General features: G+C 47.3%; 2 protein-coding genes across 3 annotated transcripts in view; one reads left to right on the forward strand and one right to left on the reverse strand.

Moving 5' to 3' along the window:
- Positions 1 to 509: 509 nt before the first annotated feature.
- Positions 510 to 8,917, forward strand: LOC134033785 (SWI/SNF-related matrix-associated actin-dependent regulator of chromatin subfamily A member 5). Of its 2 annotated transcripts, none has more exons than XM_062478064.1 (24): positions 510 to 785; positions 1,626 to 1,745; positions 1,863 to 2,029; positions 2,116 to 2,255; positions 2,391 to 2,491; positions 2,717 to 2,896; positions 3,255 to 3,410; positions 3,572 to 3,703; positions 3,974 to 4,042; positions 4,171 to 4,280; positions 4,497 to 4,723; positions 4,949 to 5,070; positions 5,217 to 5,369; positions 5,643 to 5,775; positions 5,948 to 6,096; positions 6,210 to 6,341; positions 6,434 to 6,541; positions 6,714 to 6,827; positions 6,924 to 7,046; positions 7,144 to 7,276; positions 7,525 to 7,643; positions 7,796 to 8,008; positions 8,114 to 8,224; positions 8,385 to 8,917. In XM_062478064.1, exons 1-24 carry the CDS (start codon positions 714 to 716, stop codon positions 8,448 to 8,450), a joined length of 3,150 nt encoding a protein of 1,049 aa, XP_062334048.1. In that variant the 5' UTR covers positions 510 to 713; the 3' UTR covers positions 8,451 to 8,917. The 2 variants fall into 2 exon arrangements, with proteins under 2 accessions (XP_062334048.1, XP_062334049.1); XM_062478065.1 differs by having other exon boundaries at positions 2,155 to 2,255.
- Positions 8,918 to 10,292: 1,375 nt separating this feature from the next.
- The window catches only part of frem3 (Fras1 related extracellular matrix 3), a 34,019-nt gene continuing 29,951 nt past the window's right edge, over positions 10,293 to 14,360 (reverse strand). The window contains exons 19-25 of the mRNA XM_062477859.1: positions 14,150 to 14,277; positions 13,710 to 13,844; positions 13,303 to 13,429; positions 12,901 to 13,088; positions 12,534 to 12,680; positions 11,716 to 12,290; positions 10,293 to 11,613 (exon numbers count right to left, since the gene is read on the reverse strand). Of these exons, the coding sequence (XP_062333843.1) occupies positions 11,574 to 11,613; positions 11,716 to 12,290; positions 12,534 to 12,680; positions 12,901 to 13,088; positions 13,303 to 13,429; positions 13,710 to 13,844; positions 14,150 to 14,277 (1,340 nt within the window). The 3' untranslated portion in view covers positions 10,293 to 11,573. The remainder of the gene's footprint in view (positions 11,614 to 11,715; positions 12,291 to 12,533; positions 12,681 to 12,900; positions 13,089 to 13,302; positions 13,430 to 13,709; positions 13,845 to 14,149; positions 14,278 to 14,360) is intronic.

Consider the following 14,360-nt stretch of genomic DNA (forward strand, 5'->3'; position numbering starts at 1 on the left):
CAGGCTTTGAAAAATGGCCATTACAAGAAGGATCATATATTAAGTAAAGTATTGTATATTTATGCGATAATAATATTTCACAAACGTAAGATGTATAAGGTAAAAAAATATGCGTTTTACTGCTTAAAAAACGGAAAACTCAAAAGAAATGTGGTAAAAATGTGTTAGGTGATTCTGTAAGGCAAATTAATCAAATAAAAAGTGTATGGAGATCATACTGTTTTTACACATACAAATTACTTAATCAGTATCAATCAATCAATCAATCAATAATTTATAAACGTTTTATTTTTGTTTTTTTATACTTGGAGTAACTCTAAAATGTAGACGCAAGTTTTTGGATCAAGTTGCGTCCTCTAGTGTCTAGTTGAAGAAATGCCATAATACGCGTTTGACAATGCGTTATGTTGAACAGCAGGGGGCAGCTGTTCACTCAAAGTAATTAGGATTTCCGGAAATGCATCAAGAAGAAGAAAATTCACCCATGCTAGCAAAGTCTCGCGATACAGATCACACCGGGTATCTGAACGCGGGTGGCTGAGAAAGCAAGCGAATGAATCGCCTGTGACTAGCCCGTGCCTTTCATTATAAACAATAGCATTATACGTTTTAGCTCGAAGAAAGTTTTTAAAACAATCTCTGGCAGTGAACGTTGGGTGTTAGTCATCGATTAACTCACAATCTGGTTATATCTAGGGAACAATTCGGTAAAAATGTCCGAAACTGGAAACGGCGCTGAACAGCGGGAAGAGCCGAGTGAACTTGAAGAAATCGGAGGAGTGGAGGTGAGCAAAATATGCAACAATGCGGGCGCTATTGTTTTGAGTTGGTGTTACGTTACACGATTAAACGAGTGCTTAGTGTAATTTAACAAATCCGCTTGCCCGTAGCTAAGTTGTTATGAAACAAGTCAAACTTTCAATTGGCCAGCGAGGTTGAGTTGTAATGTTAGCCCTACCGCTAGCTTGCTAGCTTCATAGATAACAAACAGCTCTGGTCCATCTTCCCGGGAGAATGTGTTGTCACGCTACAGCAGGAGGAGGCCAGCTTGTATAACGACGTTCCAGCCTAGATCTAGCTAGCAGTAGCTAACGCTACTAGCAAGCAGCTTGCCAGTTTTAATCTCAATTCGTCTACTTTTGTGAAGACAAGTTTTACCCATACGACTATCGACCATTCACCCCAATGCATTGTGATGGGACTAGTGACACTAGTTCGATATTAGTAGCTAGTTCGATAGTATTTAGAAAGCAACCCGTAACGGTTGATTTGGTCAATTTAGAATATTGTCCTTTTGCCTGGCCATGATGGCTTACATGCAGATCGCCTAAAAACGGAGCCGATTAGCTTCAAGCACAACTACTCAACTGAATAGTCTTGTAATACTGATAGACATAGCGCATCGAGGTAGCGCAAGAAGTGGGCCAGATGTGGTCATATCAGTGCGTCTCGTGTATATACGGAAGTTCAGCCACATGATGGGGCTAGCCAGAAGGTGCGACAACAAATAAGAACGGAGAGGAGCTTGCTTCGAGTCCGATAGCTTACTCCGATTCATGAGATAGCTCCAGAAACGCATTACCTGTGCATCAAATCACACATTGCGATAACCCCCTTGTCTCCAGGAGAAGGATGACGCCACCAAAGCGGGAAAGGAGTCTTCTGGTGCAGGACAGGGGGAGGAAGAAGGATCCTCTTCTTCCCAAATCACACCTGAGGAGACACGAGGTTATGAAGAGAAAGTGGTGAGCTCACCCATTCACCTCAAGTGTGCACTGCATCGGTAGCCACAAACTGTTGTGTTTTCTCCTCAACCCCGTGTTTGAACTCAGACGCCCAAACAAATGCTCTTGTATTTGCAGGAATCGGACCGCACCAACCGTTTTGAGTATCTCCTGAAACAAACGGAGGTGTTTGCCCATTTCATCCAGCCGGCGGCACAGAAAACGCCAACCTCCCCTCTCAAGATGAAGCCCGGGCGCCCTCGCATCAAGAAGGACGAGAAGCAGAACCTGCTCTCTGCTGGAGAGTAAGTAAATGCAATAAATATGGATTCCAGCCGTGTGCTTTTACTATTTTTCTAAAATGATAATTCCAACAAAATGTGATTTAAAGACGTTTGTCAAGTGAACTAAACAGGCTCATCTCTGACAGTAACCGCCATCGTCGAACAGAGCAGGAGGAGGATGAGGAGCTGTTAAGCGAGAACAGCAAAGCCACCGCCGTCTGCACCCGTTTTGACGACTCCCCCTCCTGTATGTTCACACAACCTTCCACCCCCCCAACACACTTTTAATACAGGAAACATACACATAGTCTCCAAAAAATATATGTCCAATGTGGAAAGGGTGCTCAACAGGGTGCTAAATGTATGTTTTCCACCCACCTAGTTGTGAAAGCAGGTAAAATGAGGGACTACCAAGTCCGTGGTCTGAACTGGTTGATTTCCCTGTATGAGAATGGCATCAATGGCATCCTTGCTGATGAAATGGTAAGCAAGGCCAACTTTTTGCTTGGTTACATTTCTGTTTATTTGAGAAAGAATGTGTGTGTGTATGTGGACAAGGGAGTTTGTGCAGGGTTTTACCTGTGTGTGTGTGCACCTGGCTGATTTTATGTGTGAAACATGCATACTTACAAGTATAAGCATGCCTGTGTGTTTGAGAGAAAGATGGATGGATGTTTGTTTTGCTTACTTCTGCGTGCCGTCTTCCAGGGTTTGGGAAAGACCCTACAGACCATCTCTCTACTGGGCTACATGAAGCACTACAGGAGTATCCCTGGGCCTCACATGGTCCTAGTGCCCAAGTCCACCCTCTACAACTGGATGAACGAGTTCAAGCGCTGGGTGCCGTCCCTCCGAGCAGTCTGCCTCATCGGAGACAGAGAAGAGAGGGTGAGCTTCCTTTAGAACCGACTTAGGGCGGGAAAGTAAAGTAATGACAGCTGTATTTACAGTTGAATTAGAAAATGCGATAGAACTGAATGAACTACATGTGCCAATGCACTGTGTCCTTAACTTGACTGATGCTTGGAATATAGTTTTTTAACCGTACGACTGTAAGACTGAACCTCTTCATAAACGTGTAAACAAGACAGTGGGTGTACAGGAATATAACCATCACAATGCAGCTTCAGTAAGACACAAGGCTGTCGTGTAGGATCAGCAGTGTTAGGAATGCTGATGTTAGCTAGCCTACGTTTTGATACTTTGCCCACACTTACCCCTGTGTGTGTGTCCTTCCTCCTCTCAGACGGCCATGATCAGGGACGTCTTGCTTCCGGGAGAATGGGACGTGTGCGTCACGTCCTACGAGATGCTGATCATCGAGAAGGCAGTCTTCAAGAAGTTCAACTGGAGGTACCTGGTCATAGACGAGGCCCACAGGATCAAGAACGAGAAGTCAAAGGTGTGGGACAAAAGCCAAAACGACACCGTATTCTGTTCAAACTGTTGTTTTAGATTCCTTCGATTGGTCCATGCAAACAGTCCCAGCTGGTCATAGGGTTACTGGTCTCTCAGTCCTCATTGGGTTGGTCGTGCCTAACGGGTCTGTGTCTCTGCCCCCAGCTGTCTGAGATTGTCAGAGAGTTCAAGACCACCAACCGCCTGCTGCTGACCGGCACCCCACTCCAGAACAACCTCCACGAGCTGTGGGCGCTGCTCAACTTCCTGCTGCCCGACGTCTTCAACTCCTCAGAGGTGAGAGAGAGAGGGACCGAGAGGTAGAAAAGAGAGGTGAAGTCAGGGGAGACGAGGGAAAACACACTGGTGTGTGTGTGTGTGTGTGTGAGAGTTTGGAAAAGGGGGGGGGGTGGAGAGATATGCATACACACAGAGTGAGAAAGAAAGACAGAATTTATGTTTGGTTCAACATGCAGTGCACACAGCACAAGAAACTCATCCCTGCTTCTATTCTATATTTGTAAAATGTTTTTTATGTGGATTCATTCCGAGTTTTTGTTTTAAAAGGACTTTGATGCCTGGTTCGACACCAACAACTGCCTGGGTGACCAGAAGTTGGTGGAGCGTCTTCACACTGTGAGTGAAAGAAAGGCTCTCTTGCACATTGACAATATGCATGATTGGTTACTCTCGCTTCCTCGTGGCCCTTGGCTACAGTTGCCCTTGGCTACAGTTGCTGACGAAGAGAGTGTGCATGTGTGTAGGTACTGCGTCCATTCCTGCTGCGGCGTATCAAAGCGGACGTGGAGAAGTCGCTGCTTCCTAAGAAGGAGGTCAAGATGTACGTGGGGCTGAGCAAGATGCAGAGAGAGTGGTGAGTGACCCCAGCCTACCCAGGGCTTGTTCACCTCTTAGCAGGTCGACATTAAGATCTAAGAGTGAATTAAACTGTGACTTGGCAGAAGTATTAATGTAATTCCGATGTTTTCAATAACAAGGATTTTATCCAATTCCTTCTCTGTATGGCCCAAAAAATGAATGGCCAACCAAAGCAACAGACACCAAACCTTTTTGGTCCCTGTCCTCCCAGGTACACCAAGATTCTGATGAAGGACATCGACATCCTGAACGCGGCAGGCAAGACGGACAAGATGCGTCTGCTGAACGTGCTGATGCAGCTCAGGAAGTGCTGTAACCACCCCTACCTGTTTGACGGCGCCGAGCCCGGCCCGCCCTACACCACCGACATCCATCTGTCGGTCAACAGCGGCAAGATGGCCGTCCTGGACAAGCTGCTGCCCAAGATGAAGGTTCAAGGTGAGTGCAGTGTCTTGGTTTCACATATACGGATGCTATCCGCTCTCCTCTATGAAGGAACATGTACGTAGACAGTGTAATTGAACAACAGGTTTCTGTCCCAAGAGGTTGAAACCAGGAAGTGATGTTGCACAGTTTGTAGAAGCCCTCCAGCTTGGCTCACCTCAGTAGGCCAAGTTGGGTAGCTGAGTATGATTGAAAGCTGTAAGCCCCTCCCCCCTCTAGGATCTCGTGTGCTGATCTTCAGCCAGATGACCAGGATGCTGGACATCTTGGAGGACTACTGCATGTGGAAGAACTACGGCTACTGCCGCCTGGACGGACAGACGCCCCACGAGGAACGACAGGTAAGACGGACACTTTTTAGGCCCTACTGTGTCCCTTTTGTAAATCCATTATGGTTCTGGAAAGACTTCAGATGCCGACTACATTCTTTAACTTTGAAGACGGGAAGAGTAAAAATGTTCTCGCATGCCCCCCTCTCCCTTACCAGATCTCCATCAACGCGTTCAACGAGCCCAACAGCAGCAAGTTCCTCTTCATGCTGAGCACCAGGGCGGGGGGTTTGGGTATCAACCTGGCAACCGCTGACGTGGTCATCCTCTATGACTCTGACTGGAATCCTCAGGTTGACCTGCAGGCCATGGTCAGTACTCCTAATATATATTTCCGTGTAGTAAATCATATTGGATACATATTTTTTCTGGTGCCAGCATTTTTCTATTTCTTGATTTTCCAAGGTTTTGAGTCATATCTGTAATTCAAAACAATTCAGGATTTAACCAGCCAAGTTATTGATTGAGCAGCTAAAGACAACTAGCATATTTAAAGTGTTAATAGTGTATTGAATGAGTTTTTTTCTGTCCGGCAACTGTGAATCATCTGAATCCTGATTGGTCCATTTTTCCGTGTCCCTCAGGACCGAGCCCACAGGATTGGTCAGCAGAAGCAGGTGCGCGTGTTCCGCTTCATCACAGAGAACACAGTGGAGGAGAGGATTGTGGAACGCGCCGAAATGAAGCTCCACCTTGACTCCATCGTCATTCAGCAAGGTAACCACACCACTTCTGCTCCAAAATGGCCACCCATGTGACTGTGTTTACTCAGGAGCACTATAAAACAGCAGACGTTGGCCATTTTGGATCTGACCATGTCAGTTTCAGATCCGTATATTTAAGTAGTTTGAATATTATAGCAACTGAGTATTGTGTGTGGGGGATGCAGGCCGGCTAGTGGACCCCAACCTCAACAAGCTGGGCAAGGACGAGATGCTGTCCATCATCCGCCACGGCGCCACCCACGTCTTTGCCTCCAAGGAGAGTGACATCACGGATGAAGACATCGACGAGATCCTTGAGAGAGGAGAGAAGAAGGTCAGGATGAAGGCTATAAAACTGGTTTTATATCAGAAACGCCATTTATTGGATTCAGTGAAAACTCTCCAGCTCCTGTGTTGAATGTCTGTGTTCATGTCCGGTTCCTCCAGACCATTGAGATGAAGGAGAAGATGGAGAACCTGGGCGAGAGTTCTTTGAGGAACTTCAGCATGGACACGGAGAACGCTGCGGCATACACAGTGTACTCCTTCGAAGGAGAGGACTACAGGGAGAAAAAGAAGGTAGCGTCCCTTTAAGGCTCCAGGCTCCGCCCCTTCATTCATTTCCATGTCCTCCAGGCCCTATGTAAGCCGTTGGCTTTCTGCTCTTGTAGGTTATTACAAACTGGATCGAACCGCCCAAGAGAGAAAGGAAGGCCAACTATGCGGTGGATGCCTACTTCCGAGAGGCCCTCCGCGTCAGCGAACCCAAAGCACCCAAGGTGAGACTTTTCCCTACCGCCCCCCTCAGGGCAGGTGGTGTAAGCACACCCTGAAAGACGATTACCCAATGTTCACCACCAAGAATAAATCTCTGGGCCTTGTAGAAATATATATATATATATATAACCTCCCCCCCCCCCCCCCCCCCACATTCCTCCATCTCTCTTGTAGGCTCCTCGCCCCCCCAAGCAGCCCAATGTTCAAGACTTCCAGTTCTTCCCCCCTCGCCTATTTGAGCTGCTGGAGAAAGAGATTCTCTTCTACAGGAAGACCATCGGTTACAAGGTCCGTCCAGTGTCTCCTGGCCTCTGCACTTCTCTGTTTGCAGTATAATGTCTCGAAAGAGAGCAGGGTGAAATAAATCTGGGTGTTTCTATTCAGGTTCCTCGCAACCCAGACCTCCCCAACTCTGCCCAGCAACAGAAGGAGGAGCAGGCCAAGATTGACGATGCAGAGGCCCTATCAGAGGAGGAGCTTGAGGAGAAGGAGAACCTCCTCTCGCAGGTATATGGTGTCCAGGGCAGGCTGTACTAATCTGCTCAACATGGTTTCATTTGTGTTTTTTGTATGCACACACTCATCGACAATAACTTGCACCCAGGGCTTCACAATTTGGAACAAGCGTGACTTTAACCAGTTCATCAAAGCCAATGAGAAGTGGGGGCGAGACGACATCGAAAACATCGCCAGGGAGGTCGAAGGCAAAACCCCAGAAGAGGTCATGGAATATTCTGGTAAAAGCAACAAAAAAGTCCTTCAGCACCCAAAACAACCTATTTTTTTTTACCCATTGAGGACTTTACAATGTCCTTGATGACCAACACAGAGGGGAAGAAAAGCTCTGTCCTAAACCTGGAGCGCTGGTCCTTCATCCTCGTTGAGGATCCTGTCGGGGGGGAAACGCACTCCCTCAGAGAGAACGCGTCCGTTTACGTGGATGAGTAGCATGACCTCAACTTGTCTGTGTTTTTTCTTCTCCCAGCGGTGTTCTGGGAGCGCTGCAACGAGCTGCAGGACATAGAGAAGATCATGGCCCAGATCGAGAGAGGAGAAGCCAGGATCCAGAGGAGGATTAGCATCAAGAAGGCGCTGGACTCCAAGGTAGCTGAAGCCAACACCGTCTTCTTTTTAAAGGCATCATAAGCAATGTTGAATTTTAGTTGCACTTGTACCGGAAAACAAATGGCAAAAAAACAAAAATATATATATATATTTAAACCCAAATCCCTCTGTAACCCCCCCCCCCTCCCTAGATTGGGCGATACAAGGCCCCATTCCACCAGCTTCGTATCTCCTACGGCACCAACAAGGGCAAGAACTACACAGAGGAGGAGGACCGCTTCCTTATCTGCATGCTGCACAAGCTGGGCTTCGACAAGGAGAGCGTCTACGACGAGCTGCGTCAGTGCATCCGCAACTCACCCCAGTTCCGCTTCGACTGGTTCCTCAAGTCCAGGACCGCCATGGTGAAAACTTTGTTTATGTCGAAGTTGCTCTCCATAGTGTCCTTTTACAATACTTTCCAAGTTGTTTTGGGGTTAATGTGTGTGTGTGTGTGTGTGTGTGTGTAGGAGCTCCAGAGGCGATGCAACACCCTGATTACGCTGATTGAGCGAGAGAACATGGAGCTGGAGGAGAGGGAGAAGGCAGAGAAGAAGAAGAGAGGACCTAAGTCTAGCTCGGTAAGAAGCTGCCGTCACACCACCCTGCCAGCAGGACATGAAGATACCCCTTTCTAAAACTATCATGTCAACAAATGTGCCATACAGTTGTTAATCTGTAGAGACATCGTCAGAAATTCACCATCTGTTTTTTTTGTTTGTCATCTTTTGTCTTCCTCAGACCCAAAAACGCAAGTCTGAGGGAACTCCGGACGGACGTGGGCGCAGGAAAAAACTCAAGCTGTGATGCAGTGAACATCAGGTGCCCGAGGACGGAAGAAGAGAGAGGAGAGAGAAACAAGACAGCTAGTCGTAACGTCTGTTGCATATTTTTTTTTTCTTTACGGGTCGTGACGATGTACTGTACAACTAAAAAAATTCCCCTCAGAGGACTAAGCTTCTTTGCTTGTAGCTCGGCTCGTTCTAGGAAAGGTTTAGTTGTTCGCAGGCCTGCCTTGTTAGTGACTCAACCCCATAGCTGCAGCCGCACTGGGTTATTTTGTTTAGTTTATTTTCTACCTTTTTTACTAGTACTTGAGGTGATATAATAAATGTATTTATGCCTGTTTGGTTGTGTACCACATTCCTTTTCCTGTAACAATGTGTCCCTTTTTTATTTTGAAGAACCTCATTTGTTTTTCTTTACCTACAAGGGTTGAAAATGTGTCTTTTTGGAATATGTCTCAATAAACTACCACTGTTTTTTAAAAACTGCTAACAGAATGTTATTTTGGTGAATATAAATCCTGAAAGTTAGTATTAATGTTAAATTTACATTTATTCAATGAAAGTTGGCTTGTACATGTCCAGAAAGGTTAATATCAGAATCCCCTGAAAAGTATAAATACTTATTTTGTGTATGTTAATATATATCAATTATCAATATAAAGTTTTGTGGACCACAGGCTTTGATTTGGCGCTTTTCAGAGTCACAAGGAGCTAAGAAAAATGTGAGAAAAGGAAAGTGGCAGAGAAAAGTCATTTCCTGCCTTGTCTGCAATGCAGCATTAGCCTTAGTACTGCCCTGTTATTTCAAGTATTTTCTGGAAATATTATTCCTGGATGATGACAGATCACACAGTAAACAATGGGAGCCATCTGGCAGCTCAGGACCCCAGTCAGTGTAGCAACTCTCAGTAGGCTTAGGCAGTATTGCCAGATCTGACTAATTGGCTGGCAGGATTGTCTGCATTTACATGCAGGCAAACATGCACAGCGACCACACTCGTTACTGGACCCACTGCACCAGTTGACTGTTCGGTGACGGAGTATAAAAGTAGCCCAGAAACAAAGGCTAATTTAATCCTGATTGTTCCACATCATCATCAATAATTGCTCACACCTGTTGGGCAATCAAGACTTACTGAGCCACAGGTGTGTCCAATTATTGATGAGTTTTTACACCTACAGCACAAGTGTTTTTTTTTTTTTTTACATCTGCAGGTCCAATAATGTCCACAGAAGGAATGCTGATGGTTTCACAGATGATGATGCTACAAAAAGTGTTCCTTCCCTCCTCTACCTATCTACAGTACCAGCCTCAATCCCATCTTCTCTTACCGTCCTTACAAAGCATGAGACTGGCTGGTTCCCAAAACATCCAGTTTTCCATCTTCCAGATCAATAAACCACATCAAGCCCTGATGTTTCCTACTATGACCGCTCCTACATCTCTCTCACCCAGACCCAGACTTTCCTGTGTGCACACCAGCACTATCTTTGATGCACCAATCTCACCTCGCATGACCCCAGTAATCCATACCTGGCATGCTGTTCTAGTGTTGCCCACTATTTACATATCCCTTCCTCCTTTTGTTCCTCGCTGTGACGCTCTCTGTCATACACAGAACAAATGCAGGGAGGGTGAACAGAAGAACAGTGACCTCAACAAAGCAGAGGCTCCTAGAGAGGAATGAAACACAATGTGTTGATACGTGCTTTCAGCAGAGGCAGGGGCTCAGGTAAGAGGTTGAAGGTCAATAATTCTTATTCAGGATGTACATTTATACGCCCTAATGACCAAGCCTAGGACTAGGCTTATTCATGTTCAGGTCTGTGTTGCAGATGTTGATGTAAAACGCTAAAACGATTTCAGAAAAGTACATTTGTATTTGGCAGTTATAGTTGGCGTACATCAAACAATGCATTGAAGTGATCACAAAATTGATAAAACACCAATTTGATTGAACTGGAAATTTCTACATCTATACTAATTGGCACATGTTAACTTATATACTGTCACTTGCATAAAACAAAGGTAATCATTTTTAGTTGGTTATTGCTTTCTAGGTTACAGAGCACAGAGTGTTGAGTTGTTTTTATTTTCAAGTTTCACCAGGGTGTGTTAATACCTTTTTTTGTTTGCATTGTCCTGTGGAGATTTTCAATATTCTATACATGCAAGTATGTACACAGGCAAGTCATGCTATGCACATAGGTATGCTTTTAAACCGCATTCTCAAAGACCTGTAAAAAGATGTATAAAAACAAATTCTGAATTAATAGTTACGTTCTCTCATTTGACTAAAATGACATAATACAATCCCTTTGAATAGCACCATTATGGTATGCTGCAGTGGGCAAATACATGAAGGGCTTTTAAACGCACAGCAGTGCATCGTCAACATCACATTACAAAAATACAAGAATTTATCACAACAGCATTCACTAGACATAGCCTCCGCTTACATAACATTTAACACATGGCTGTTCCTCTCAACATAAAAAAACATGAAATAATACAATGGTTGACAATGAGTGATGATGGTAAAAACACCTTGGTAGAGTCGTTTTCTCCATGGAAAACAGGGGACACAAAAACTCAGAGCTGTTAACTCGTAAGGCTACCTGTGCCGAAGTCATGCTGTATTTCAGAAGATTCCTCAGGGTTTTTCCAACTCAAGCACAAACAGTAAATGGGCAGTTTGGCGGGGGGGGGGGTGTTCTTTACAATTGGGAAAATGAGGCAGAGCGGGATTGGCGCTAGGACAACAATTCCATCGCGTGACTCTGCATTTAAGAACTAAAAACAAGAGGAACAGGGTGTACAATTGAACGAGTGACGTTATTAAATGAAGCCTGTGTTTCTACAGAGGGGCTGTTTATATGAGGGGCAGGAAACACTTCATAGTGGGTCAGGCAGCCTGACAGAACGCCAGCTCTTTACAAAGCCCATCACGCATGCACTCACACATATTGCATTTGTAGTAACCCTCGTCCATATAGTTGCACTGTCCAGAGTGCTCGCTGTATGAGCTATCTTCAGTGCTAAGGAGAGTGAGGTTTGTTAGTTTTTTACTTAGAAGGCACTGTGGTGGAGAATTGAACAGTCAGTTTTCTTTTCAGAGGGGGTCTGCAGGGAAGGTCTGGGTTATGTGTGTGTGTGTGTGTCTGCGTGTGTGTGTGTGTGTGTGCGTGTGTGCCTGCGTGTGTGTGTGTGTGTCTGCGTGTGTGCCTGCGTGTGTGTGTGGGTGTCTGCGTGTGTGCCTGCGTGTGTGTGTGGGTGTCTCTAGACCTCGGAACTATCCGAGAATTGCCTCGTGCTCGTGGTCCCGCCGCTGCAGCTGCTCCCGCCGTAGGCGGAGCTGGAGGAGGTGGCGTAGGGAGGGAACTGGCTCTCCTTGTCCCGCCTCTTGCGCCGCACCAGCAGGATGACCACGATGGCGACCAGGCAGATGAGGAGGATAAGACCGGCCAGCCCCACCAGCATGGGCAGGGTGGAGGTGTCCAGGGGCTCCCTGCCGGAGCTCCCCAGGAGGGGCCGCTCCAGGAGGGGCTGGCGCTCGCGGCTGGGGGTCCAGGGCTGGCGCTGGCTGACCACCATGCGGTCGGAGCGGTCCAGGGCGATGTGCTGGATGTTGGTGCCCCGGCTGGCGTCCACACCAATGTCCTGGGTTAGGGCAGGGGCGGAGGGGGCGGCTCGGCGGCTGCGGCCCAGGGAGGAGGTGCCGATCTGGGGCTGGGGGTCCACGGAGGACAGGCTGTGGCGCTGGTAGTCCAGGCTGCGCTTCCCGATGCTACGGTTAGCATTATCTCTGGAGCGGACGGTGTAGATGGTGTGGATGAACCACTCTCGACCGGCAGCCACCTGGCAAAACAATAAAGAGGCTTGAGCTTTTGATGCACGCTTCTTCTACACCTGAACGTTAAGTTGTAGCTGTCAGCTAATATGTGCATGCTGTTTTCTGTGAGCATGTTTGTGCATTTGTTTATGCATGTGTCTGTAAGATATATCTGTACGAGTTTACTATGTGTATGTGTGTGTGTGTGTGTGTGTGTGTGTGTGTGTGTGTGTGGGGGGGGGGGGGGGGGGTTGTGTGTGTGTTTCTACCTGGAACAGAGGGGAGGAGGACAGGGTGAAGCCGTCAGAACCAGGCTGTCTGACCAGAGGAAGGGCCCCTGGGCTGTCCAGGGCCAGGGTGGCTTCGAACAGGACGTCTCCAAATGCAGAAGCCTGGGTCTCCGGCTGGGCCTTGTCCTGGAGAAGACGCACAAACACACACATTAGACAAACAATCCTCGAACATGTACAGATGAGCCAAAACAGCCCGATTCTATCTTGGGAAAAAAGATTCGCTGACTGCCACGGCTTAGGTGACACAGAAGAAAACATCTTTTACAAAGACCTACACAATAAACCCCCTACACACAGGGTACCACATGGACCACATAGATACAGAGGTGTCGGATGCTCTTACCAGGATCTTGAACCTGTAGAGCAGCGAGGGAGCGTCCGCCAGGCAGCCATACTCCTTGTTGGTGGGGTTGTACTTGGGCACGTATCCATCCGCCCCAGTGCACAGGAACACCTTCTCGATGCTGCAGGTGAACGAGTCTCCCAGGTTCTGGACCGGGTCCACCATGACGCGGCCGTAGATGGACGAGCCTGGCGGAGGAGGGGAAACATGATGTGAGGATGGGAGGAGGATAAGGAAGTAGGAAGAGGAGAGGGGGCAGGACTGAACTAACGAGGGTGGTTCAGGCTCTATGTTCAAAAATGGGGCAGAATGGGGGCAGTAACCAACTGCCGAATCGTGACAGTCTGAATTAATTCTCCTGGGTGTAGTGTCTCTCAAGAGCCACTAGGGGTCCTTTCCTACCTTCTGAGAAGGCGGCGTCGGATCCCTCTCCAAAGCCCATGGAGCCGTCAGACAGCCACAGCTCCCTCTTAGACAGCAGGAACATCTGGGTGTTGAGACTGAACTCTGCTGCCACTGGGTCACTCACCTGAGGAGGAGAGGGGAGGGGAGGGGATGGGGGGAGGGGAGGGGAGGGGAGGAGGGGAGGGGGAGGAAGATGAGAGGAGACAGGATTAGAGGAGAGGAGGGTTGCACAGAAAGGAGAAACATTTGCATTGGATTGAGTATGACATTGCCTGCTACAACAATGCAATGGAACCCCTTCTTCTATCCATGTTAGCCACTAATCCAACACCATTACTCCAGTCACACTCTTATCATCCGTAGACACGTTCATTCCACTGGGTCTCAGGGGGAGGAGAGCAGACCTGCTGGAAGCGGATGTCCATGTCGAAGGTGAGGGGCTCTCGGGGGTGGCACACGGGGGGGATGCTGTACTCGCCGTTGGGGGAGGCACTGCAGGGGATCAGCTTCACCGTGTAGGTTCCAGAGTAGTCACGCACCTGTGGAGAACAGGGGAACCGTCATTACTCACTGAGGACCCTGGAGACTCCTGGAAGGTTCTATTCGTTATTAAGGTATAATCCATGATATGCTACTAACTACAAACATAGAAAAAGCTAACAATTTAATAATTTGATGAAAAATTCATTAAGTAATTCATGTAGGCCTAAGTATAGATTCCCTGTAGGATGTTCTTTTAGCATTGACTTGTTTGTACCAAGTTTCCAATAGAGCCAGACATTGAAAATCTGTGTTAACACGGTGTATCTTTTTCAGCCTCGAAATCAAGTGACTGGCGACTCACAGCAAAGTCTGAGACAAAGCTCCACTGCTGCATGGGCTGGTTATAGGTGGGCTCTGTCCGGACCAGGGACAGGGTGAAGGTCAGCCCTGGGTGGTCCGCACACATCACCATGGACGACAGGCCTGTTCCTGGACATACACACACACACACAACGTTTTTATGTACCCAGCCATGTACATGAAACCCATAGATTCGTGTTTCTGAAACATCT

The sequence above is a fragment of the Osmerus eperlanus genome, chromosome 14, assembly GCF_963692335.1.
Source record: "Osmerus eperlanus chromosome 14, fOsmEpe2.1, whole genome shotgun sequence".
Taxonomy (NCBI): Eukaryota; Metazoa; Chordata; class Actinopteri; order Osmeriformes; family Osmeridae; genus Osmerus; species Osmerus eperlanus.

Excerpts from the sequence above, each read along its gene's own strand:
- LOC134033785 (XM_062478064.1), top strand. The coding sequence starts at position 714 with ATGTCCGAAACTGGAAACGGCGCTGAACAGCGGGAAGAGCCGAGTGAA. Across the intron at positions 2,897-3,254 it reads TCGGAGACAGAGAAGAGAGG|ACGGCCATGATCAGGGACGT; the intron begins GTGAGCTTCCTT and ends TCCTCCTCTCAG. Across the intron at positions 5,370-5,642 it reads AGGTTGACCTGCAGGCCATG|GACCGAGCCCACAGGATTGG; the intron begins GTCAGTACTCCT and ends CGTGTCCCTCAG.